This window comes from Setaria italica, chromosome V, assembly GCF_000263155.2.
Source record: "Setaria italica strain Yugu1 chromosome V, Setaria_italica_v2.0, whole genome shotgun sequence".
Classification (NCBI taxonomy): Eukaryota; Viridiplantae; Streptophyta; class Magnoliopsida; order Poales; family Poaceae; genus Setaria; species Setaria italica.
This window is the reverse complement of record NC_028454.1, coordinates 7,668,920-7,695,981: the sequence shown is the minus strand read 5'-3', so window position 1 is coordinate 7,695,981 and position 27,062 is coordinate 7,668,920. Positions and strand designations below refer to the sequence as shown.

Below are 27,062 nucleotides of genomic sequence, written 5' to 3'. Positions count from 1 at the left end.
ATGGGGACCTAGAGTTGCTCATCCTATAAGGAAGCTCAGAATTGGAAGAAAAGGACAAGTAGACGAGGACTTTTGAAGTTACAGAGGACAAAGGTTCTTTATAGAACATAGCAACTTGGCTTCTCTACATGTTTTTGGATTTTGATAGGGTCACCACTAGCATGTGAGATGGGCTGGAACTGGTTCCAACTAACCATTAGCTTCTACCTTTATTTTTACATTTTATAAATGGGAAATTGTTTGGTTAATCACATGGAAAATTGAATGCTATTTCCAAATTAAAGGTCGTGTCAAAGATTTGTAGAACCTTTTTATACAGTTTTAGGAATTGATGAAACATCTCTTTGTAATTCGATCTAAAAATTGATTGACAGTAGATGGTTGGATATGCAATTGGGATAAAATCTTGCCAAAATTCCTTATGAGTCAAGGCGATTGGCATCAATTTCATGTCATCTTGCCTTGTTGCTCTCCCCAGAGTGTGTGTGTGTGGGGGGGTCCTAAAATCACAAGAGGGCTTGAGATGACATATGATTCTATTCATGAAAGGTACACCTCAACCACTTTGTTGATGTTTCCTGATAGGAAATTAAGTGTGGTAGATAAGACGGAAACAAATTTAGTGTTCATAATAGTTCTTTGGCCTAAGAGTGATACTCCCTCTGTCCTAAATTACTATTCGTTTTGGCTTTTCTAGATACATAGCTTTTGCTACGTGTATATATAGACATAATATATATCTAGGTACATAGCAAAACCTACATATCTAGAAAAACCAAAACGAATAGTAATTTGGGACGGAGGGAGTAGTTCTTTGGCCTAAGAGTGGGATCAATCTCAAATATAGCATGCATGGTAGTCATATTTGTATACAACTTTCCTATGTCACATGATTGCTGTTCTGAAATGTGCATCATACTGTGTGATATCTTACTAGTTATTACCCTTTAAGGAGAGGGATCTGTCCTGCATTTGCCATGCACTTACTCGCAGACATGACAAATGTAGCAGCAGTTGGAATCGTCAATTCAGAAACCTTCTCTATTTTTCTGTTGCTCGTAGGGATATAGTATTTCACGTGATTGGTGCCTCAGCTTTGCAAAGTGACTGCATTGACCTTTATACTGTATCAACTAAGAACATTGTCTTGCTTTTGCAGTAACTTGAATCATTGATTCAAATATTATGTTCCCTGATTAAATTACGGGGCTATTATAAATTCTCCAACTTCTTGTCAGAAAAATGCTCCCTCTGTTTGTATAGAAACCCTAACTACACTTCAGACTCATCTCATGGACGCTTTCTTTAGTTCTTTGTTGGCAAAACAGTCTTGCATAAGGTATGCCGATAACTACGCATGATCTTTCAATGTCGGTAATAATTTGCTATAGAGGAATATACTCTTGAATCTAGATATGTAGCACTGTCTACGCGATAGATCAAACAGGGAAGCAAGAGAAGATTCCATGCATGTGAGTTCTTGTCAATGGTCTGCAAGTCTTAACTAGAATATATCTAGGTAGCTGGGTATTCCTGTAATACGGTAACACATAATCTATTCTTTATGTTCTGTATAGAACTTGATTTAGGATTATAGATGTCAAAATCAGATGAAAGGTGGTCTCGCTGCTGTGAAATGGGCAATCTGGTTAACGGATCCAAAGTACCCACGGAAGCCTATTAAATGATTCTTTGACTCTTTGATTTGTTATGGATGTAAGCATGCTTATAGTACAGAATAAAAAGTACATGTGGGTATACTTTATGGTCACCAACGCAATCAAGTATTCGATCAACTTGGCTAACCTGAAACCATTAAATTAGAATAAATGTCCATGATGTAAGCATGGTTAAAAACTACTAGAGTGAAAGAGTTAGATCAGAGTAAAGCCATCATAGATGACAGCTATATAACCACATCTGCTCTAAGTAATAACAAACGATAATATATCACTGAAGATATCCTGTGTTTTTTATAGCCTCAATTGCGACCTCCAAGTCATGTTTTGTTAATTGAAAATGATAGAAAGAGAGGAATAAATGGGAGCCAAGTTTAGGGGACAGGGTGGGCCTTGTTTGGAAGTTGGAGAAAGACTCGAGAAAGAGAGATGAGAAGGGAATTTTGGGTGAAAGGCACACGCAAAGAAGCTTTCGTGGATGGTGGAGACGAGATTGCGTTAGAAAAAGATGCAAATTTCTTGCTTTATCTGGGGTTAGTAGGATTTGGGAAGATTTCTTTCCTAATGGGTTGAAGCAAAAGTCTAACCGAAAAGCTTGCTGATCTGAACTCATATAGATGCTGGAGGCACTGGCTTGATGTGCTGTGCTGTCCCAACTAGTTTAGCCATGTGAAAACACACGGAAGGGAAGAGGATGATCTTTGCGCACTAGTTACAGTTGAGATCTGCAAAGGCCACACACCACTGATCATGCTGGACACGAGAAAAGTTGCACGAACTGAAATACTTGGTAGTTCCATTCTCTTTTAACTTCAAGTCAAACATGATATTCTTCTGAGAAGGTACAATATAATTACTATCAGTGATATGATTCACTGAAAGCAGTGTGATGGCAAGTACAACGACAAGAAAACCGTCACATTACTTAGGTTCTTAAGTACATGTTTTTCTGGGTAGACATGACTGGTCCAAAAGGAGGTAAATTAAAGTGGTAATTGCACAAGAATATCAGGTGGTTCTGTCCTTGCTTATTCTATATATAATGATCTGAGGTGTGCTGCTCGGTGCTCACTAACTAGCACTAGCTTATGTCCTACTCAAGTACAGAAAGAAAGCCACAGAACATGATTGAGAAAATTATCTCGCAAACAGTTTTTTGTTAGTCGGCACAATTTCCGCTCCTTCCGTACTATAGAATGGTTTCTTAGTCTGTGGTTTCTGAACAACTGCTTTCTTTAGATCTTCCATCGATCGCAGCTATCGCTGTTGATTAATTCCCACTTATGGTAGCAGTACAGCAAGTGGAACTCTTTTCACATGAGTAGACTAACAATAATTAAGCAAATCGTGATGTTTCATTTCTCGAATGATGCGAAATGTTGATATATAAAAGGTGGCCGAGATTAGCTAGTTTGGTAAGATATGTTTTTCATTTCTTCATGCTTTGGCCATCTCTTTTTGTGAAGTGTTCCTTTTGCCTTGTGTTCATGTCAAGCCTAAAAATATCAGACCGACGGGAAACATTCATCTTAAATATTGGGAAAGGAATTACATCAATTGTTATTGTTGCTACTTGTGGTTCTCCGACATTATGAAATTGATAGATGATATTTTCCGTGTTTGCTGCAAGAGATTTTAACAATGTGTTATTAGTGTGCATGTCCGCTGGCACAAAATGTGGAAAGAAAGGAAATGAAAGTAAAACTAGTAGAAAGTGATTAAGAGCCTAGGGTAAGTACCTGTGTGGAGTAAGGTTACAATTACAATAAAATAAACTAATATGTGTAAACACAGTTGGATCAACCGTGCTAAATCTTTAGAGTCGTAAACTATGCTGTATTTGGTGAATAGTTGTAGCCTTGTAGGTGCAGCACAACTCTTTCACTAGCCTTGTGACGTAAGGAATAGTTTTACCGTGATCATCATCGTGCTACCCCAGTAAGCACTATACTGCTGTTTGAAAACATTTCTGTTGGACCTTACATCACCGTTCCTCGTCAATGATGACACCAGTTGGTGTTCCATGGTCATGCACTACTAAGCCGGAAATGGTGGTGACCAACTGACCATTAGCATCTGAGCTTCATGTTAATTTACACTAAGTAAAGCTTTTTGTTCTTCTTTAGCAAACCTTTCTGGTGAAATAGTAGTTGTGATCAGTTAGGCGCTCGAGGAATTGCATAACATAGTATTTTGTGTACTGTTTGGATCTGTCATTAGTAATAATAGTAGTACTCCCTCTGTTCCAAATTACAAGACTTTCTTGGAGAGTTAAAGCATCTCAAGTTTGATCAAATTTATACGATAAAGTATTAATATTCATGATACCAAATAAGTATCATTACATATATTTTCATAGTGTATCTATTTGGTGCTATAAATTTTTGTGATCCTCTCTATAATTTTGATCAAAAATAAAATAGTTTGACTCTAAGAAAGTTGGAATGACTTGTACGGAGGGAGTAAAAAAAGAGGAACTGTTACTATTCCTTGTCTTATTGATCTGATGATATCTCGAAAGATATTCTGGCATGATTTGAATCATTAACTGAGCACTAAGCTGCTATTATAGATTGAACATAGAGCTCTTTCCACTGACAGTAGTATGCATATGGATTATTCCTTCAGTCTGGTTCTAGTGTTGTACACTAACTTATGCCGTACGTGGACGCGAATGTTATACATCACACATGAAAATTAGTATAAAATTAGTGCAAGAATACATATACAATAGGAGTGGGCGCGTGCTGGTCCATTCTATTTTGTCTAAAAAACAATGGTCCTGTTCTAGGGTTCTTTCCTTGCGGAAGTATAAAACAATTTCGCAAGAACATAATAATGGCTCCGGTGATGGGACTGCTCCAAAGTGATTCTTTGCCGAGGTCATCTCCATCATCATGACAGGAAAGCCCACACACAAGGGAACAAAAATGAGCGCATGTACGTACATACGTATACATCCCTACGCACACTTTTGGACCAATACACAACAGAACCAAATTTTGTGCAGATTTTTACTAAAGAGAGGATTTTATATACAGTCCCCACATGCACTGCTGCAGCTCCCCACATGAGCTTTGCAACTTTACTCTGTACTAGAAAATAACTAGAATTAGGCTACTCTAATCAAGAACAAGCTAAGTGGGTGGCACTTAGCCCCTGCAGCACATGCCTGCATGTGGTCCCCCCTCGTCTCTTAATTTCTACTACATACTACGTGACATGCCGATCGATCGATCAGGCAATAATACAATACACAGCCACTACATATATAGTTGTATATGTACATCTATGTATGTAACAACAAAGAAGCCCTGCATTATTGTAATGCCTTGCCTCATCTCTACACAACACCTTGGCGCTGTCAGGATAAAACAACTCGCGTTACGTACGAATAAACAAGGCCGTCGGGCATCATATCCTGCGGCAATCAGGCCGAGTAAACAAATCCGCCACCCCTAGTACGTAGTATTAGTTGGCCACTTAGATAATTCAGCTAGCTAGCTGATTAATTAGCTAGGAGTGCTTAGTTTCTTTAATGCAAACCCGGTGATGCGCGTGTCGATCGTCCGAAACCAACGAGGAGGCCTGGTGGTTAGAATACTGTGCAACATGGAGCCGGGACAAGCGCAATCTAGACCTCAACGCTGTCTTTTGTGACCCATGCATGAATTGCTTCTCCTGCTCTCACAGCTACTCCCTCTTTCTCTCTCATCTAGTCATCTTTGCAGTTGCAACGATCGATCGTCCTTCTCTCTCTAAAGTGCAGGGGGGAGAAAATTAAAGAAAGCGAGAGCAAGAAAGCTAGGAAACATAGCCACAACAAGGGATAGAATATTTGGAGCCCCTGTTCATGCATGTATTCAAATGGGGGCTCATTGAACTTGATATATCCACTCGGCTTCTCCGGGCTCCAGGTCTTATATATACTGCCCCTTCTCACCTGACACAGCTCCCTCCAACCCATGCACCTCCAGCTTTGACAGCCACTTCCACTTACCTCCTCTCACCATCTTTCCCTCTCCTGCAGCAGCAGGGAGTAGTAAGCAGTTATGAACATGACTAGCCCCAGGCTAAAGCTCTTCGGCTTCCACGTCTCCGAGGAGGAGCACGAGCTGGGGGCGCCGGAGACGGAGGCCGAGGCCGAGCAGGAGGAGGCGCCGGCGTGCGGCAACGGTGGCGGCGGCGGCGGAGGAGGGTCGGACTCCTCCTCGTCGTCAACCACCACCACGACCACGGCCACGGCGGCCGGCGGCGACGGGCGGAGGTACGAGTGCCAGTACTGCTGCCGCGAGTTCGCCAACTCGCAGGCGCTGGGCGGCCACCAGAACGCGCACAAGAAGGAGCGGCAGCAGCTCAAGCGCGCGCAGCTGCAGGCGGCCGCGGCCGCCGCGGGGCGCGTCGCGGGCGGGGCCGCCGCGCTCTACCCGCGCGCCAACCCGATGGTGTCCGCCTTCGCGCCGCCGCCGCACCTCCTCGGCGGGGGCGGCGGCGACGCGGCGCCCACGAGCTGGGTCTACTTCTCCCCGCGCGCCGCCGCCGTAGCCGGCGGGCCGCAGGGCCAGCAGTTCCACGTCTCCCACGGCTGCGTGTTCCCGTCCCGCGGTGCCCCGGCCGCGGCCGTGACCGCCTCGCCGGCCGTGTTCTCCTACACCCCGGCGCCCTCCGCCGCCGCCGCCGCCTCGGCACCCTACGTGGCCGACGACCACAGCGGGCGGAGGGTCCACCACGCGAGCCCGGTGGCTGCCCTGGCGAGATACCCCGGCATGGCGGGCCCCGGGATGGTGGTGGCGGAGCCCGTCGTCGCCGGGCCGGAGGACGCCCTGGGGCTGGACCTCCAGCTCAGCCTCGCGCCCGCCGGCTTGTGACTTGGCTGCCTCCTCTCGCCTACATCGTCGTCGAGATCACCGCACGCGCGCGAGCTGCCTTGGTAAAAAAGAATTAATCACCTACTAGTACTACTACTACTACTACTAAAATTTGTACTGAGATGATCGTCCCTGGCTAGGTAATTAGCACTAGTAATTATGTTTAGTTGCTGCGATTTGGAGATTGATCGATCGAGCTAGCTGCATGCATGTAAGCCACCTGTAAGGCTCCGGTTCTTGATATGCATGATGATGATCTGATGAACGATGGCCATGCCGGGCAGGCCCCTGTAAATTTTTGGTTGATCCATCAAATCTGATCTGCCATTTCTTCGGCACAAGTGCCACCAATTTTTCCATCGGTTGCGGTATTATTAGTCCAGCTACTAAATTAGTATAATTCAGTGGTAAGAGGCCGTGTTTGATTTGGTTTGCTGATCTGATCCAACAAGATTGTGATGGGAAATGAAAGTTAATTTTCTAGTTGAACATGCATAAAAACCTCTCCATCTGTGTGTGGCCTAGTGCTGCATGAGTCATTTTCCTCTTGCCTTTTTCTCTTGTGATGCCACCGTATATGGACTTTGCCCCCTTTCATCTGCTTCCTGCTTCAACTAGTTAAGTAAAGGGTTAAAAATATTACTAAACCCTCCGAATTTTCAACATGCATCAACGCATGGTGCCGAAAAGGAGATCACGCCCCTCCCAACCATTCCTTCTTTCGCAATTAACTACTGCAAAGCCGCTTTTCCACTGATAGTTACGTTACCCAGCTAGCTAATCCTCGAGTCAGCACGCTGCAGTACGTGCAACACATGCAGAGGTTATTTACTTGTTACCGCGCGGTCACTCTCGTGCGTGCGCCCACGTGATTGGACCCGGCACCAGCCACACCCAGCACGGTAACAACGCGTTGGAATTGGAATGGAACCCCCTCTCGATCGGGACCAGAAAAGCATGAGGGCACTGTGCGCCGTGTACTTGCCTTTGCAGGGATCGAAGTGGCAGGCATGCTCGGCGTGCAGGGTCCCTTGCACTGTTTACACTTACTACGTGTCAGCAAACGCGAGGCACAGGACTCAGGAGCTGCGTCACTGTAGCTGCTAGTACTACTGCTACACTTTTGGAGTCTGGAGAGTAAAAATCTTTCCATGCAGGGCCTGTTTGGCAACCAGCTGTTAAACTTTAACACCCGTCACATCGGATGTTTGGATGCTAATTAGGAGTATTAAATATAGGCTAATTACAAAACTAATTGCACAGATGGAGTATAATTCACGAGACGAATCTATTAAGCCTAATTAGTCCATGATTTTGACAATGTGGTGCTACAGTAACCATTTGCTAATGATGGATTAATTAGGCTTAATAGATTCGTCTCGCGAATTAACACAGGGTTCTGCAATTAGTTTTATAATTAGCTCATGTTTAGTTCTCCTAATTATCATCCGAACATCCGATGTGACACTGTTAAAGTTTAACACCTCGTATCCAAACACCCCCGCAGTCGTGCCAACTTTGAAAACGATGAATTTGTTTAAGCGCGACAGGTCATTACGTGGCTTAATTCCGGTCGACAACCATTGACGGGCGGGATAAGTAAAACCGGTTGCCGTGAACAGCGGTGACAGAATTTTCTTTTTATGGTAATGTCCGGCGAATCCCTGCACCGAGATCCTGGCGGGGCCCGCGGCGCCCCTGGACCGGGTCCAGCCGGGCCACAGGCTCCGCATACGTCCAAGAACCGGCGTCCACGTTTCGCGCCGCGGTTGGACCTTGCCAGCCAACGGCGTCTCAACACGTGGCCTGCACTCCGCGCGCTCCCATGGGCCGCCTCGGCGGTAGCAGCCACGTACGAAAGGCAGGCGTGCATGGCCGCGGCGGCCAATAGGATCCGCCTGCGCTTTACGCTAGGGTTTTGTTTAGTGCTACATGTGACGAGCAGAGGGGGCTCAACAAAATGATATTTTTGTTAATCCGTGGAGTGTACCTAAATTAACAAGGATCAGCTAGTCAACATGTGCACAGTGGTGACCCCCTCAGGAGGTGGATGATGATAGATCATCCTAAGATTCGTATCGCATATATTAAGCGGGGGTTACCTGCTTTAGGTGAATTTTCTATTCACCCACTGGCTGTCATGCGCGGTCTCGTTGGTCCCCGCTTTCCACCCCCGTTCCCCGCCCCTGGAGACCGTATTATAAGACACAACTGTCGGTGGTACATTGTGTTCCACGCATAGATTAATCATCGGTGGTTACGTGCGCACACCATAAGCCGGCTTCACCCCTTATTGAAAATTTTCAAAGCATATATATACATTTATACTTGCCGATCAACGGCAAGTGATTGTTGCGGACCTTACAAAGCAAACCCACAAACTGAGTTAATGTATCTATAGTAGCAACTCATCTCACTAACGACTGATACCAAATTAATATGTCGCGTCGACGAGCTGTAGCTTATCAAACTCGCATCGCATTCAGATCCAAGTGGATTAGGCTAGGTTACCTACGAACAGGGGTTAATCCTATTCAAAGCTAGTATAATAAAATTATATTATGCCCTACATATGTCATTATGGAGTCACCTCACTTGCCAAAGCATCGGGCATAAAATAATCCATGATTGTACGGGGAGGCATGTAGAAAGGCTTTGATAGGATGTCTCCAGACAAGCAACTAGCTAGCTTAGTTTATTGGAACACAAATACTTAACCTAATCGTCAATGTCATGTGGACGCATGAACACCACGCAGCACCAGCTCAGTCGATCTAGTCGACAAGCCTATAGCTGACAAAACTACAGATGCACGTCGTCTGACCTTTCGACCTCCATATCTTTTGGTTAATTCTTCAGTTCATCATTAAGTACTACATATATGATTCAAATCAACCTATATACTATATATCAACAGCTTGTATAATTGGGATTTCATCATCTTTTCTCGAAGATTAGTACTAGTTGGCCTTTGCACATGAGACGATTCTTAAAATCTAGGCTTGCATCATCTTGGGATCGTGTGTTGCTTGTAGGATTAGTTAATTGGTGGCTTAAGTACACGTAGGTATAAGTCTTTTAATAAAAGGACAAGTAGGTGACGCATGGCGAGACCTGTCTAGTGTAGAGTACTGGTCGCATGGGAAGCTTAGACCAAGGAGGTTAACTTGATTAGAGCCGGCCAATTTCAGTTGCCTTTGTTTGGTGACTAGAAATAGAGATAAGGGCTGGAGACTAGAATATAGTTTATTGATTGGCACAAGATTGGGGAGAAATTTCTAGCTAACGGGAAGCAAGAGATAGCTGAAAAGGATGGCCAAACACTTCATTAACCTTTTTATTCTATCAGCAACTAATCACCTTCTAGAATGTGTGGGCCGGGTTGACACACCTTCATATATGGTTTGATTTGCCAAATTCTAGTGCTGATGATGTGATATGAAAGGTGATGAAGCTAGAAATGCTGATAAACAATTTCGTGTCGGTAGGTTTCTCTATGATCGTGGTGTCAACTTGGACTTGTCTGCTAGCTATTAGCTTTCCATGTCTCCATTTTGGTATGCGGGTTGAATGGTGCACCGAATATTTGAGCTTCGGTAATAATTCGCCCACTGTAACTCCTTTAAGAAAGTAGTATAATTAATTCAATACTTATATGTCCATTAATTATGTCAGAATATATATGCACACTCTAATATTCCTTTACTTCAATGTTTAGCACTCTCTCCAGTTGATTGAACTAGTGATGCATGTGATTAAAAGAGGCTCTGCTGTACTTTCTAACATGGACAGATGAACCATATCGTACTGGTCTAACATGGACAGATGAATTGAACCATATTGAATTAGTCACTTGTATCATGCTTTTATCAGCTGTCATATATTAACTCCAATTTGGTACTAAACATTCCTTTGTGAACCAGGACACTCAAAGAGTACGATCCTTTTTGGACTATGCTTTGTTGTCTAGTTTTGTTGGATGGTACGAAAGTTAAGGTATGCAGTGCCTTCTTGTCTATAAGTATCAGTACCACCATTCGAAATATCCAAATATAAGCAATGTAAAGCGTTTCCAATTGCTGATAATTGATCGCTACATATGAAACATATACCAATTTTGAAAAGTGCTCGCTTTTGAAAGAAGGTGACATAACAAACTTAATGACCACCGAACAACATTTGTCCACAAAGGTTTTCTTAGACCACACTTGTTAAGTAGGACACCCAACCACTAGAAGTAATGAACTGATGAACCATCATATTTTCCAACAAATTATAGCTCAGTTGATACCCTTGCCACAAGGCATCTAGAAATTTTTTTCTAGCTTACCCCCTATGAGTAAAGGCTAAAGAACTCATGCTAGCTAAAACCTTTGGCCTGAGGCCCATGTGAGTCACCATCACCAAGATGTCCCAACTACAAACAAGATCTTAAAAGGGGAGATTTGAAAACACTTTTGCTATGATCTCACTTGAGTCCTTGATGTAGTTTTATGTCAAGAAACCTTATCCCAAATGGAACGTGATTAGATTGTGGGCCACAGGCTGCCCCTTTGTTTGTTTGTAAGGTTCCTCAACTTGATTATGCGCCGAAAGAGATGTCAGCTTGTGTGTTTTTGGAGAACTCCAATATACTACTATAAGTATATATCTGTGGTCCTTAAGCATATACCAATTTTGGGCAGGCATGCGAGTTGGCATGCATCCTCTAGTGGAACCAGGACACGATAATACAAATCAAACCAGTGCTTTGGAACATGGATGCCCTGTTTGCATTGATTGTCCACCCAAGAATGTTCAACTTGGAACTCCACTATTAGTTATAACCCTTTTATTTAATAAGCAGTATTATTCTATTATGTTGGCCACAAGAAAAGTAGAATATTCAAGAACTTTTTTCCTTTGAAAATGATATTAATAAAAAAACTGTCGTGGAGAGAGACCGTTTCACCCATGTATACCATATTATTTTACTATCGAAGCAATAGCTTGCTGTAAAATTAGACAAAGTAATAACACCAGAAAATCAACAGATTACTAACCTTGTGGCACTCGAGCGAGTTACCGGCTATTTTGGCAATCATTGAGCAGTTGAGCTAAAACGTTCAAAAGAAAATTCTAAGTTGCATGTAAATCAAACAATATCTATAGTACAATCAAAGCGTTACTATTTTCAGCCCGAAGCAGTTGCAACCAGTACACGATACATGGAAAATCCATTGCTTATGTCTCAAGACCCAAATGAACTTTACGGTCTTTTTCCCCAAAAGAACATTGCTGAATGCACTAGCACAGATTTTGATTAGAGAACCAAACAACTTTGCTTGTTGTTCAGGAGTTCATCTATCCCCTTCTTTTAGGGGGCCCTAGTCTAGAAGTGAAGCAATGGAGTCAATGTCTCCTTTGGAATCATTGACAAGGCTAGGGCATCATGTTGAAGTGCTGCTCCTGAGTTTCCTGGGGTGGGTCTCACCCCTGTGGCACCAACCAACCAGTCACAGATCAACAGGTAGAGCCAAGGTTGTAGTAGCCCTAGGAGTGAGTGCTATGATTACAAGGAAGATGCCATGCTCAAGCTGACACATTGGCATTGGGGTTTGGAGAGAGAGGGGGGATAAAAAGCGCACTCTGGTGGACTGCTGATGATTTGGTCTGATGAAAGCTTGCCCACTTTATTGGTATCTGTACTTTGCCTTTCACTTGGCTAGCCCCAGTTTTCTGGTACTCTTTGCTACAGCCCACGGATGCTGCTGCTGCTCTTCTTTGACACATGGCTTCATCCATCCTTTGATGAGCTCTGATTGGATGGGAGATCAGAGTGAGTGAGCACTTTCTCTTTTTCTGTTCCAGCATATATGCATACTTCACAGTTCACACCTAGGATAATGCTGGCGATGCTGATGCATGTGGAGTGTCAATTCTTTTTTTCTCTCCTTGCATTCGGTTACAGATGCACTTTCACAGTGGCCTCCACCTAATCAGCACATTCAGAATTTTAGAACTGCTGGAGTGCATTCCAGTCTAATCCAAGAGTAGAGCCCAATCCCCAAAGCTTCTAAAAAATTCTAGATACTAAATAGGCGCAGTGTTCTATATCTGATAGAGTCAGGCCAAAATCCTTTCAAGTGTAGCACATGCTAAGTGCTGTAGGTCAGAAGCCTGATTAGAGGGGTCCAAACACTAGCTTAGCTCCTTAAGCATCGTCGGTATCTCATAATTGAGCTAGTAATAGTTTTTACTGTAGTGTGAGCCAGAGCACGACACCATGCATGCGTGCTAGACTGGTAGTACTTGGCTATGCTAAATTGCCATGCTATGCTGCTAATTGAATGAGCACTAGTCGCGTAGGTTTGTTAGTGATGAAATGTAGCTAGAAAGGCAGAGGCATCTAAAGCGATTGTCGGGGCTAGCTGTCCGTTCATGCAGGTTGAGTTACTTGCAAGGGAGAGGAAGAGCGATGACGTGAGAAAGTGGAATCAAACGCTGAGAGAGATTTCCGGCAACAACACGAACAACTAACCACCGCAATGGAAAAGCAAGGATGGGTGGTAAGAAGAAACAGATTGAGCAGAACAGATGAAAACGAGGGGAAAGAGTGATTTTCTTTCCTGCATGTCCTCCTTGTGATTTACTTTTTCTTACAGTTCTAGTAGATCAAAGCAAATCCCTAATGTGGTCTATACAGAAAATGTAAAAGAAAAGGAAAGAAATGTACCACTAGGACTTCCCGTTGTTGCCGTTGGGCCGTGAATAATGATGCACAGAATGGCTTGGGCTTCAAATCCGCGTAGCTGATTGATTTTGTGCCAGGCCCATTGAATATTGCAATCCCAGACAGATCCTTATCCTCATGGCATGACGATGGCAAATTTGGCATTTTGGCAATACCAATGACGACAGGAACAATTAACAGCGGGTGAAATGGAGCGCCCCCCTTCTCCTGTAACGGCAACGAGAATTCTTGAGCGTTTTGTAGGAGCATGTGTTTAAATTTTTCTTGTTCACTGGGAGGTTTGTGGAAGCTGAATGTAGCACGTCCCACATGCGCCTGTTAGAGAATATGTAGCGTCCAAGTGTTTTTGATATCAAATTTCCATGGTTTACACATGCAGCTAGGAATCATAGCACAATTTTACCATTCACAAAAGCTAACTGCACTTTACAATAGGGTTAACGAAAAAACTAACTTTTTTCATTTTAGTCGTACTTCACCGTTCTTTGCATAGAGATAATAATCAATAATTGAACAGGAATGTAGCTTTGTACAATTGTATAAGGCTGCAAACAGAATCATAATGGGAGCTCCATCTAGTGTCACCAGATCACTTTAAAGTCCTCTAATTTGATTAGCTCCCCTTCCAGATTCAAGCTCATTAAGTTCAATCAAAAGTTCTATTTCAGCTACTTTTAAAGTGTCTGTGTTTTCCTTTTCAGTTTTGCCGTGATTTCCTAGAAAGGTCAAGGTCTATAGGTCGATGCATAATTCTTAACTTAGTCACACACGATATACAGTCTACATATCCAATCCTTGCATAAGTCAAGAAAATAGAATAGAAAATGGGCGAAAAAGGCTAGGTTAGGGGCTTAGGGCTTACTTTAGGCATGTAGACTGCCTGCTGATTGCCTTCCGCCTCCACGCATTGCTCTGGGTCCGGCGTCGAGGCTCGCGATTTCACTTGTCGCCGGTGAGGGCGAGCCGATAGCGGTGGCGGCGGCGGCGGCGGCGGCCCTGCCTCCGCACGCTTACAAATCGCCCTCCGGGGCGTGCCTCTTCTGTTTGTTGGGCTATCTCTGGTTGTGGTTGTGGGCTTTGACTTTTTTTTGACTGGGATAGACGGACTGTTGGGCTCGATGCGACGTGACGCTTCGGTGTCTATTTGGAAAGCCCATCCATTTCCTAAGGCCCAGCCACCATTTAGGCCATGTAAACCGCTCAGTCAGCCCTGTATGTTGGGCTTGGGGCCGTCAACCACCACTGGTGGCCCCTTTTATGCAGCAATTCGGCGCTCTCACTTGCAGCCCACAAGCCGAAGCTGCAGCCGGCCACCCGCGCGATGAGCAAAGTAGGCGGCGGCGCCGGTTCGGCCCCCGGCCCGACGGCCGCGGCGGCCGCCGCGGCGGTGCAGAAGCAGAAGTCGCTACTGCAGAAGGCCGATGCCGACGTCTCCAGCCTCGTAGACAACTTCTCCTCCCTCATCAACATCGCCCGCGTACGTCCCCGCGCCCTACTTTCCCCTTTACATCCGGCAGCCCCGATGCACTCTGACTAACCCTAGCTTGTGATGTCATGCTCAGGTCAACGACCCGCCCGTGCGCAACTCGCAGGAGGCCTTCCAGATGGAGATGCGCGCAGCCCGCATGGTATGGACCTGCTCGCTGCCCACCAACTGTTAGTGAATTTGATTCTAAAACTTGTGTTTGAATCAAGCATACCCTAGTTATTTTCTAAATACATGAGCAAAATTTGGAGTGATTATACTGTTGTGTTATGAGTAGATAGAATTATGTACAATGTTTGAAACATATACTGCAAAAATCAAGACATAAGTGTTCTTCCAGGTTGAGTTTTGACATTCTCAACTTGGCTTCCTTTCAATTAGGTTACTAAATAAGGAGTTTGATTTAGCCATTGCTGCAGTAGATATGCCGTAACCACTTTATGGCATATCCAATAACGAAACCATCAAGAGCCATAGTCTTAACCCTTTAACTTGAGATGAAGAGGCTATGGAATCAGCAGGCATATTGTTATGGGTGCGAATCAGGGGCCAGGGATTAGCCAGCCCCTTACATACAAGAGATTGTTAGCTAGATAAGATGAAGGCTTTTAGCTACAGCCTACAGGTTGTTAGCATCTCTTGTTAGGTCAGCCCTAATGCTCTGTATAAGGCACTGCTACCCCCTGTAAGCAGGCAATTAATCAACCAGTTAAGAAAAATTAATAAGTCTTCCCAACAGTCTAGCCCTCCCCTAGTAGCCGACACCACCTGGCTGTCCTCTTGGCTGTCCCGTAATAATCCAAGGATCATAATGTCTGGGATCATATGCCCATAACACATGTACTTAAGCTGCAAGATTAGATATATGTGTAAATTGGATTGGATATTTGGATCCCACATGGTTATACGAAGTGCAAAGATGTGGCCTATTAGGTGCAATGTTTACAAATCACCTAGTCAAGCCTACCAGCCTAGTCGTAAGAGTATGTGATTTGTCATCGATTAGGTTCGATTGTTTGGCTAGTCAGCAATATAGTTGTCCTGCCTGCTCTGGTACCCAATATAGTTGAATGAGGACCAGGAGTGGCTCATCTGATTTAACACGAGCATCAGGGAGAGGAAGCCGATAGTGGCAGCTTGAGGAAGGGATCCGGCGTCGGCAGGGACAGAGCTGGTGGCATGTTGAGAAAGGAAACCAGCGGTGTTGAGTTATCCTGGGCAGCAGCTTCTCCTCCTCGAGCTCCTGCAGGCAGCGGCTGGAGGGTCATGGGCTGAACTCCAGACACAGTGACACACCAACTTATTATATACCTGAAACCTAATGGCCAAAAAACCAAGCATGACTGCCTAGGCCCAAGTCACCTTTTCCTCTTCTTCCAGGCTAGTCGTCCCCAACTTAGTCTGACAAGGTTTCTAATCGAGCTAATCTTCTCGAGTGCCTGATCGAGATCCAGGGACCGATAGTCACAACTATTTGGATGACTTAATAATTTTGATTATGTGAGACCTTCCATGAGAACAAAAAGAGTATCCGATTTGACTAGGATGAGAACATAGAAGTACGATTTATGTTGAACACAAGGTGCCCTGCTTAACAAGAGCCAAGGTGATCATTGTAGCTAGGTGAATAATTTTCCCTTCCATATGTTATAGAGGAATGGTGATGTTCTGCACAATTTCATGTCCAGTGGCAGATCCATGAAAAAAAATTATATGTGGGGCGATTACTAGCGAAAAACTAAACCAAAAGTAAAAAAACGCATGATATGTATGTGCACCAATTCACACCGCATTCACATATTGCACTTGCAAAAACTATAGCAAAAAAGTGGATTAGCAACACAAGTGTAGTTTTACGATGTTACCTCAAATTTGAAGAATAAATTTATAGTTCTCTGGCCATACTTTGCAAAATACAAAAAATAGAAATGGGTGAATCTCTAAATTGTATAAATATCAATTAGCCAGTAATAATAAAGTGATTATATGCCTCGAATATTGGTGAATATTATAAGATATACATATCACTAGCAAACAACTAAAAAATCATACAGTGCTTCAATGTTAAGTTGATCCCCATCCAGAGATGTTTCACCTTTGGGGCTTTCCAACTTTGGACTACTACTGCTGGGCTGGGCACCTGGCCATTCAGGCTCATCTGCACGTCTAGCAGCAGCTCACCTCATCCAGTCATCTTTGTCAGTTCGTCTAGATCTCGGCTCCAACCATGGCGGACACCGGACAGGGCGTTGGGCAGAGGAACAGAGGGGGGCCTTGAGGGGCAGGGGTTGGTCGACGGGGAAGAGGGGGAGGGGGTCTGGGGCAAACATGCCTGTAGCTGGGCAGCCGCCCCACCCTGCCTATAGGATGGCTCCGCCGCTGTTTATGTTGTACATGCAAAGTCGCCTATTTACCTGATGTGTTTTTTTAAAAGAAAGGAATTAATTCTGGATATGATCATATAACGAAATTGGCTATAAGTGCCATGTCTCAGTTCTGAACTTTAAATTTCTGATATTGTCTTATGTCTTCTGTTCAGGTACATTCAGCAGACTCTCTGTTGAAATTGGTGTCAGAACTTAAGAGAACAGCCATCTTTTCAGGGCTTGCTTCGTTGAATGAGAATGTGGATAGGAGGATTGAGGTGCTTGGTCAGCAGGTGGAGGGAACAGAGAGAATGCTGGAGAGAATTGGGCAGGAGGCAGCCACAAGCCTCAAGGAGTTAGAGGCCCACTACTACTCGTCTGTGGTGAGGTCTTCATCCTATGATTGAGGTGAATATTCTCTGCCCAAGATAAATTGTGTCTGCATTTTTGAGCTTCAGAATTGGGAGTATGCACTTTTTGTAGATGGTTTTGACAGGGATTGTTTACCTGTTGTACTAGCCAAGTACCACTAAGTCGTAGCAGGGTCAATGCTTGGTGGAATGGTTTAACTGAGTACTCCTATTTTGCTTTCCAAAGAAAATTTTATATGGATGTTATGAAGAATGGTAAAGCTATATACTGGTTTTATGATTCATTGGTTACAATTTGTGTTCTAACAACATACCTAATAAAAAGAAATGAATGGGTATTTTATCATGGCTTTTACATGGGAAAGCATATATGCTGGAACCTCGGATAATGGGCTTGTTCATCAGTATCATATGACTGTCTTGACTCATGAACTTGACTGATGAATATAAACATTTGTTTTGTTTTCGACTCCATGAACTAGGATAAATACGTTCCCAGAATTCAGAACAAAAACTTAGCTACCAAAACAATTGAAGCTGTACTAATGCAGCGAGCCTTTTTTTTTAATAGTCTGCTTTGATCTTAGATGTAGACATAAATGATCTTGAATACTAACTATGGACATTATAGTTAAATTTTCTTGTTCTTTGTTTCAGGGTTGTCTCAGCTGGTAGGCCTGGATCTGGATTAGCAAAATAATGTGTTTAATATATATTGTGTAGAAATCACTTTGAATTGTTGATTATAGAACAGCTGTAATCATTTTTCAAGACTGTTGTACTACTTGCCTGATGTATGCGTTTTGCTATTCTAACGGTAGAATGTTAGCTCCCATGTACACTAGTTATCGCTGGTCCACCATCTATCTTTACCCTGAGCTGTAAATTGCATGTTGCCTTGAATCTGTTGAATTCCTTGTTATTTCCAAACCGATATGCGTGCTAAATTTTGTTTGAGATCGGGTTGTGAACTGATCTGTCACACAGATGTGCATTCCCCTGCTGAGCTGGGATAGAATTCTCCTACATGACCTATGAAAGAAATCTCATGTTCCTTAGTACTGTTGTGCTACTATTTCTCATCAAATAGCACAAAACTCCTTTTGCTGTTGGATGGTAACCGAAAAGGCTTCCCTGAAAAAGGGACGGCTCTGGTTCTGTGACGCCAATGGAAAGCCTTTCGATGTCGTCCTCGCCTTGTCATTTGTCGACAGGGTCTATCCTATGCACTGTGACTGGGATCCGGGATGAAGTACATGATAACGTGTCGTGTATCCAGACAACCGCCTGGTAGGATTCTTTGTTTTCACACCCCTGTAAGCATTCTTTACGAGCAGACGCTACTTGCTAGGTACGGCACTAGGTACCGACTTTGCCAGTGTATTGTCAGTCTCGGAGAAAAAACACATCTGAAACTTGTCTCCCAAGCCTACAGCTGCTGCATAGCAGCAGAGGCAGAACCAAAGGAAGGATGCAACGTCCCTGTCCATTGCACTGAACAGGTACTCATGAATGGAAAAAAAACGTACGGACGAATAGCAGTGTCAATTGCGATCGTCCAAGCATTTAAATTCGTGGTTAGTTTCTGACTTTAAACACTGATTCGGAACAACGCCTGGCATAAGTGTCAGATAGCAACTACTGGAACTCATGCAACGTCTGGCTGTTCTAAATTTAGAAAAAAAATCAAAACGACATATAATTTAGAATGAGAGCGAGTACTTCTCTTGCAAAGGAAATGGCACAGGGGACCTTGATTTTTCTGCGAGAGTGCATAATAAAGAGGGTTTTTCCACCACACATGGCCGCACATCAACTTGCACTGTTGAAAGGCGTCAAGGCTCCACAAAAAGGGCGCAGCCTTGGGTAGGGCACACAACCCGATATCCGAACCCGCAAAAAACCCGAGCCCGAACCCGTATTACCCGATGCCCGAACTTTTATCTCGGGTTGGACACCAGGAAACCCGAATTAAACTCGGGTAGATCGGGTTCCAGTGCCCGGTACCCGAACAGCCCGTTTACCCGAGCTACCAAAAAAAAAGTTCACCTGCAGTAGCAGCCTAACAAACAATTGCACATTCAGCCCACTGAGCCCAGCCCAACTAAAAACAAATTTAACCCTAGCCTGTCCTCCTCGCACGCAACACATCAGCATGACAGCATCTCCCGTCCTCCACGCGTCGCCGACTCGCCGCCCCCATCCTCCCCTCGGCTCCTCGCGCGGTCGCGCCGCCCCGCCCCCATCCACCATCCTCCTCTTCGGCTCGTCGCCGCCCCTGTGCCGGCGCCACTGAGGCCAAGCTGCTGCCTGCTGCCCCATCTCTCGTCGAGCTCCCGTCGTGTGCCCACACCAGCCCCGGCAGGCCGCGCGCCGAGGCCCCCGGAGCACGGGTGGCGGCGCCGCCGCGCCCCCACGCCGGATCTGGATCCCGCGAGCAGGCGGGGCAGCGGCGGTCGCGGAACAGCGGGCGGGCGGCGAAGGCAGCTGGAGAGGGAGAAGGGGAGGGCAGGCGGTGGCGGAGAGCAGGGGAAAGGCAGAGAGAGCGCGACAGCGGGGAGGAGAGGGGGCGGCGAGGAGGAGACAGGAGAGGGAGAGGGACTGCAGGGTGCGGGCATTAGTCGGGTAGAACGGGTTAACCCGAACCCGAGTTGTCGGGTTTTAAATCTCTGGAGTATATCTCGGGTTCCTTTTTTCAGAACCCGAAATTTAGAAAACCCGACCCGAACTTTTCGGGTTACCCGAACGGCCACCCCCCTTGGGGACGCAACAAGCCTCACTCGCTTGCGCAAGGAAAGCAAAGCTAGGGGAAGGAAACGGAAAAGGGGAAAGCGAGCTCGTCTGCACCAGAAGAAGCATTTCCCTTTGATTCTACACGCCACCGATCCGGTTGAGAATCCGGAGTTGCTAGTAGCGTCATCTTCCAAATTCCAAGCCCCGATTACTTCTTTTTTTTTTTTGTTGGCCCGAATTCCCCGTGGAGTCTGCCTGAAACCTGCACGTCTAACTCGATCAGCTATGCTATGCTATTGCTTGCTCTGTGAATTGTGATCTCGTTGGACACAGGGCCTGGAAAGCCACTCATGCTTACGAGGAATCTTACGTGGCAGACGACATGGTCCGCGCGTGGAGCCCGAGGAGCGGCACGGGCCCTGCCGCTGCCGACAGCTGAACCCTACGCTAGCTATAGAGCGCTCCAGCTCGACCTCACCTGGCGCCTCTATTTTACTAACGTCATGTTTAGTTACCCCAAATTTCCAACTTTGACACTATGCAAAAAGAAGATTCTCAATCACATCAAACTTACGGTACATGCATGGAATACTAAATGTAGACGAAATCAAAAACTAATTGCACAATTTTGTTGTACTTTGCGAGACGAATCTTTTGAGCCTAATTAGTCAATATTTGGACAATAATTCACAAATACAAACGAAATACTACAGTTGCGCATTTATGGTAAAATGCCAATTTTGCCACTCCCAAATTGGGAACCAACAAGGCCTAACCCGCTTGGCTCGAGATCTGCTACGGTCTGTGTGGTCTGTGGATATGCAACGCGCAATCGTTCAAAGTTTTCATTTTTCAGTTGGAAACGCCTAACGTGTCGCCGGGTGACGCTGGTATTTGTCATTTCGAGCAAAGTTCCTTGTCGCCGACGTAATGAAACTACTGATGATAAAGGGGGTTAGGGATGGAAATGACAGCATGATTTGGTGATGGGTGCTACTACATGCATGAACCTTGGGTGCTTGCTCGATTAAAACGTTAGCTTCGGCTAGCTCCTCCCTCGTGCTTTTTCCCACGCCAAAAAAAAAAGAATGGGGAATAAGTTCTCGGGGGAAAAAAAGGTCTACTGTCTGGTTTAACACGGCGAGAATGGGGAATAACCCACTTGAACAATGATTCTTGGCAGATACTAGTATGCTACAACACTGATCCGGGCATTGACAAATGACAACAAAACCAGCTACGAGTTGGGACCATGACACCCGCAAGGTTTGCATACCATATCAGTCGATGCCTACGACAATTCGGGGAAGCAAGCAACAGTCAGTGACCGATAGAATTTGCCAATTTGGTAGCCCATTTTACGAGCTGAGAAATCAATCACTGCAAGTTCGATCACGTACGCTGTTAGAGCACCTCCAATAGACCACCTATTTTTAGTTCTTCATTGACTTTCTATCTAAGTTGTCGAAAAGATTCCTCTCCATATTGAACTGTTTGTTCCAACGGACTATCTATTTTTCACTTTCCAAATCCCAATAGCTAACCTCTCTAAAAATATACATTCTCCATCCACTCCAACAATCTCTCCATTTCGCACTACAATAGCCTCTCCATTTTGCACTCTCCATTCCGATAATTATTGCGCGTGGGATCCACACTTTGGCAACACAAATTAACTTGCTAAGTTTGGTAAGTGTGTGGGGAAATTTAGCAAGTTGGATAAGGATGAAGAGTCAGATATCAACTCTATTGGACCACCATTTTTTTACTAACTTGCCAAATTTTAGTTTGGAGAGTCAGATAAACACCGTTGGAGTTGCTCTTAACTACAAATGTGTTGGTGCATGTGAACGTGACTCGTGGACCCAGCCTACAGGCGTGAACGATACCCCTGCCGCCTGCCGGCCTGGCCGAGCAGGGAAAGTACAGCAACAACTGTTTCCTACTGCTCCCTACAGCCTACACGCACCACGACTGCACGAGAGAGGACGGTAACGGGTAACCCGTAACGGTGCTGGGCCAGGTCCGGTATTCTCTACGCGCGGGCACGCGCCAAGCTGTAGGCCCGTAGCGACCGACCGTGGCTGGCTGCACTGCGACCCGACCTGGACCCGACCCAGCGTGTTGACCGTGCCCACTTCATTACTCTCTCTAATCCCATATTCCCATCAACGTGTAAACTTGTCAGTCCGCCGCCGCCACGCACCGTCGTCGGTGGTACAGCGAAGAACGCAACGGGACGGGACGGCGTTGTCTAATTAGCACGTGCCGTCTTCTCCGAAATCCTAATCAGTAATCACAGTCGTCTCGGTCATAGCCTGAGCCGATCAGGCCAAACAATTCGGGTTAAAAATTCCAACTTTCCCCGTGCACGCTCTAACCTTGACCTTGTCTACAAAAGGGTCGAGACTCGAGAGAACTAAATCCATTATCTGCGCGTGAAGTGACTTTTCTGTGGACGCACAACAACGATAGATACAGTATTTGCGTGTCAAAAAGTCAACCGTGCACTCTGAAAATCGTACGACTACTACTTTGACAGCGAAGACCACGCAGTATTCACCGCAGTAAATTCGCCGTCGCCTTTGCAGCAACCTGACGGGCAGGCTACCCCAGTAGACTCCCGTTCGTACCCTGTTGGGTCTCTGGGCAAGACCGCAAGACCACAAGAGCAGTGTGCCTTGGGAACGAAGAACGCTAGAACAGGACTCACAGATGGAGCAAGGAGTGGGGGGGTGTTGCCTTGCATTGCAGAGTTGCAGTTGCAGGGTAACATGGATCCTCCTCTATATACGCCTAGGCATCAGGCATGGTGTTCCAAAGGGCCAACCACATTTGCGTGCAAGTTGTTCAGAGCGGCTCAGCCGCTCAGGCACAAGCAAGTAGGTGCACCGAACGATCGGAGCCGTGCACGGCCGATCAGACGGCGGCGGAGGATCAAGGCCATTTAAGGCCTGGAAGGGTTTCCACTTCTCACCATCAATAACCAAGATCGCCAACAGTTTTGGTTTCAAACCGTGACAACAACCTACTACTAATAACAACTCGTTTAACACATTACACATAACAGCCAGCCGGCGCGTAACCGCCACCGGCGCATGGGGCGCGCGTGGACCGGACCCATGGACCGGCTACCGCACGGACGGAGCAAGCGTACAAACCTCATCACCAAGCTTGGACGGTCCACGGGCCGGGACCACCCGGGATCGGATATGAGTCAACTAACTCTCTGGCCTCCCTCTGACACGCGGGCCCTCCCCGGCCGCTAGAAACAGGCAACGAAAAGGCCCTGCCCACCGAGCAGCGCCACCAGGCAGGGTTTTCTCCAAACTGTTCGGTTCCGGCGCTGGTCGGGCCCGCGCGTCAGCCGAACAGCCGTGAATTCCTCTTCGTGCTCTCAAAGGGGCCGGGCCTTGACCATGTGGCCCGTGCAGTGAGCCATACCACACCGCCCTAGCCGTTGCCGGAAAAAGCTCACCCGGTATGTGACCAAAGATAAGCCACTCTCGTATTAATCAGTCCTTCCTAGCAAAACCACAACTGTGGAATAACTGTGCTGCGATCTTCACTGCTGTATGCCAAGATCATTTTTTTCAGAACAAAAAAAAAACTACGAGTGAACATATGGAGTTATTGACAATCGACAATGAACATATATGGTAAGCATGAGTCAGTTCTTTTTCCAAATTTGTGCAACGTTGCAACTTCATGGACACGAAACAGCGATGCGAGGAGCAAGACAGCATTAACATTGGAGAAATGTACCATCAAGGTGCCAATACCCAGCACGCACCAGACGACCAAATATCCCTTACGTACTTTTGCTAAAGATAACAACTTGATACGAGTCACTTTGCTGCTTACTGCTACTGCTACTAGCATTCTATTTCGACCAATTAATAATAGTTACCGATAGCTGATTGGATCATCATGGTAACATCACCAGCAGAAGACGGACGACGAAGGCTAAAGAAAGAATTAACAACACCGGGGTTGGGATTGGCGAATTTGCCTTGCGGGTTCCTTGCGTCCTCGTCGACGGCGGCTCGACGGTGCTCGATGGGCCGGCGACGATTTCCGCGGTCCGCCCCTCACCGGTCGTCCGGCACCCGGTAGGTCTCGGCGGTGATCTCCGACAGCCACGAGCCGGGGAATAGCATCTGGGGACGGAAGGTTTTACGAAATTACGAATGGGTCCCTGGGAAGGGGTAAAGGGACGGGCGGAGACGGCGGAGGGAGAGCAGAGCAGAGGGACTCACATCGAGCTGCTTCTGCACGGGGCGGGGCCGCCGCCTAGGGCGGCGGCGCGGGCGGGCGCCGGTGACGGCGTAGATGTCCTCCTCGATCTCCTCGCTCGTCAGCGTCACGGAGAACCGCGCCCGGTCGAGGGCCTCCGCGCGGGCCCGCGACGGCCTCCGCTCGGGCGGCGGCGACGCGCTCGCGGACGCCGACGCCGACGGCTTGGGGCGCCGCCGGGTGCGCAGCTTCCACGGTGGCGAGGCGGCGGCGGCAGGCTCCGGGGCCTCCGCCGCCGCCACGTGGTCCACGTCGGCGGCGTCGCTGCTCCCTGCTTCCGCCTCGTTCGGGTGGCGCGGGGCCTTCTCACAGGCCACGTCGAGCTTCCCCGGGGAGCGCCTCGCGGTAGCGGTGGCCGTGCCGGTGGCGATGGCGTCGCCGCCGCGGTTGACGTGGGCGCAGCGCAGGACGCGGTGGCTGCCCCACGTCTTGAGCGACGGGAACGAGGAGAAGGCGACGGCCTGGCGGGCGTTGGACGTGGCCGCGGCCGCGGCCGCCTCGACCGCCGCGGCGTCGGCGACGGGATCCGGGGGAGGCGGCGGGGGCGGCTCGGCCGAGATCACCATGGCCGTGGGCGACGTGGCTGCGACGCCCCCCGGGGGGGAGGGGGGGCGGGAGAAGCCCTAGGTGGCTGGCTCGGAGGGCGGCGGCGACGACGAGAGGAGCGCGTGGGACGTGGTGAGGAGAAGGGAGAGGCGAGGAGACGAGAAGAGAAGGCCGGTGATGGAAGTGTGGGGGGAAAGGAAAAATAGATGGAATAGTGGGTGTTGGCGATGAATAAATATTGGGGGCGTGTGCGTTGAGGTCTCGACGGGTATTTCAGTGTCTTCATTTTTCTTTTCTTTTTGTTTTTCTCTTGCTTATGTGATTTTAGATGAGACGGTGTGCTCTGTTGGGGACTTGGGGTTGATGTGGATGGGTGGTGAATTGCATTCAGCAACTGCATCTGCACGGACGGAGTGCTGTGTTCTGTTTGCATGCAATACCTTCGTGGTATTGCGTTTCTTTCTAAACAGGTTATACATAGATATTTCTTGAACTCTCTTGATTCATACTATTAGCGACATTTTAAGTTTTAGGGTTCAAGTTTTAGAGTTGCACCTCGAGCTTAATGGATTAACTTAAGAATACTCGTCTCGACGTCAGCGACAAACCATCAATGAAGGTGGGATGGAAGGGGTAGTGGTAACAGAAAAACACCATAAGACAAAGATACGACGTGCGAGATGCACTAAAGATCGTATACGACACGCGAAGCTGTCCTCACGGTGCAATAGTTTGACTTCATTAAATAGAACTTATGTTCTCTTGTACACGCTTAATGTTCTCATTCCCCTTTTCATCTTTTTTTATTGCGTTTCGCTTCAGGTTGTCTTGGTAGAAATTGCAAATGAAAGTTTGATCACAACTCACAGCAAACAAGTGAGTTTTTCTCTCTCTCTTTTTTTGGAGTGGGGGGGGGGCACATGAATTTATTTGATGTACCGTGATGAGCCATAAAGTTTAGTGTGACCTAGCATGACCTCTCATCATATTTTACCGTGCACAAGCCTAGCATATAGCACATCAAAATTGAAAACAATTGAAGGGACTATGTACTAACTAACCACAGTGCATGGGCTAGGACCTACGAACCTGCAAGAGTTTCGAGCGACGGCCGCTTTGTTCTTGTAGCACCACAGCCCTGGACGACGATGCAACAAAAAGAAGAGCGTGCGTGGTATGAATGTATGATCACTCACGGAAAGCGATATGCCCCCGCGGGGGATTCCTTCTTGATGATTTGTTCACAAAGCACCGTGGTCTCGTACGCAAAGAAGCAGGGGAGGGGCAAAGGGGGCAAAAGGGAGGGGGTTAAAATGGTCTCTCTGGCCGGCGCGGCCGCTCTTGCTGAGTTGGCCGCCTGCCACACGCAACACAACGCGAGGAGATCCATCTGCGAGCGCGCGCCCGCCCGGCCCGCACAACCACCTGCACGTTTAATAACGCCGTCGCGTCCGGACGGGACGCCCACCCAACGGGCTGACATGTGGACCAGGGGAGCAACCACGTCGTCTGGACCCACATGTCCGTGTGCTTTCCCTACGCCGTCGTTTCCGTTTCTGTCGCTGTATAGTACTAGTGTGGCGCTCGCCGCTCGCATGATGAGAGAGGCTACGGATTTGGGGCGACGCCGCGACGGGAACGGGAGCGACGCGGCGTGCAGGGGAGGCTAGCTGACGCGTGGGCCCCGTGGAGGTGGGACCCGCACGTCAGCTGGACGTTCTCGGCTCAGAGGTTCGAATGTTCACAGAATCACAGGCGGGTGTTCACGTGACCGCTCGCCGCCGGACGAGTCGTTGTTGCTGCTCCTGCTCGCGACTGGCTGTCAGCCGCGGCTGCCATGTGGGCCTCCCGCCGAGCGTCCCAAGCAGGAGCCGGGGGAGCTTTCGCGATGCGACCGTCGGACTGTTTGATTCTTTCTTCGCGTGCCTGGAGATTCGCCTGCGGTCTGTGTGCATCGACGGGACGTGCTCTCTGTTTTGCAGAA

At 47.0% G+C, this 27,062-nt stretch overlaps 3 protein-coding genes across 3 annotated transcripts; 2 read left to right on the top strand and 1 right to left on the bottom strand.

The window, feature by feature from the left end:
- The first annotated feature begins 5,574 nt into the window (after positions 1-5,574).
- On the top strand, positions 5,575-6,906 carry LOC101786604 (zinc finger protein GIS3). Its single transcript, XM_004967993.2, has one exon. The coding sequence runs from the start codon at positions 5,732-5,734 to the stop codon at positions 6,545-6,547; it is 816 nt and encodes a 271-aa protein (XP_004968050.1). The 5' UTR covers positions 5,575-5,731; the 3' UTR covers positions 6,548-6,906.
- A 7,653-nt stretch (positions 6,907-14,559) lies between these two features.
- LOC101786996 (mediator of RNA polymerase II transcription subunit 22a) lies at positions 14,560-18,460 on the top strand. Its single transcript, XM_004967994.3, has 4 exons — positions 14,560-14,757; positions 14,843-14,908; positions 17,306-17,540; positions 18,161-18,460. The coding sequence occupies exons 1-3, from the start codon at positions 14,602-14,604 to the stop codon at positions 17,537-17,539; spliced, it is 456 nt and encodes a 151-aa protein (XP_004968051.1). The 5' UTR covers positions 14,560-14,601; the 3' UTR covers position 17,540; positions 18,161-18,460.
- Positions 18,461-23,866: 5,406 nt separating this feature from the next.
- LOC101773547 lies at positions 23,867-25,524 on the bottom strand. Its single transcript, XM_012846176.3, has 2 exons — positions 24,496-25,524; positions 23,867-24,396 (listed from the first exon to the last, which is right to left on the bottom strand). The coding sequence occupies exons 1-2, from the start codon at positions 25,096-25,098 to the stop codon at positions 24,328-24,330; spliced, it is 672 nt and encodes a 223-aa protein (XP_012701630.1). The 5' UTR covers positions 25,099-25,524; the 3' UTR covers positions 23,867-24,327.
- Between the last annotated feature and the right edge of the window lie 1,538 nt (positions 25,525-27,062).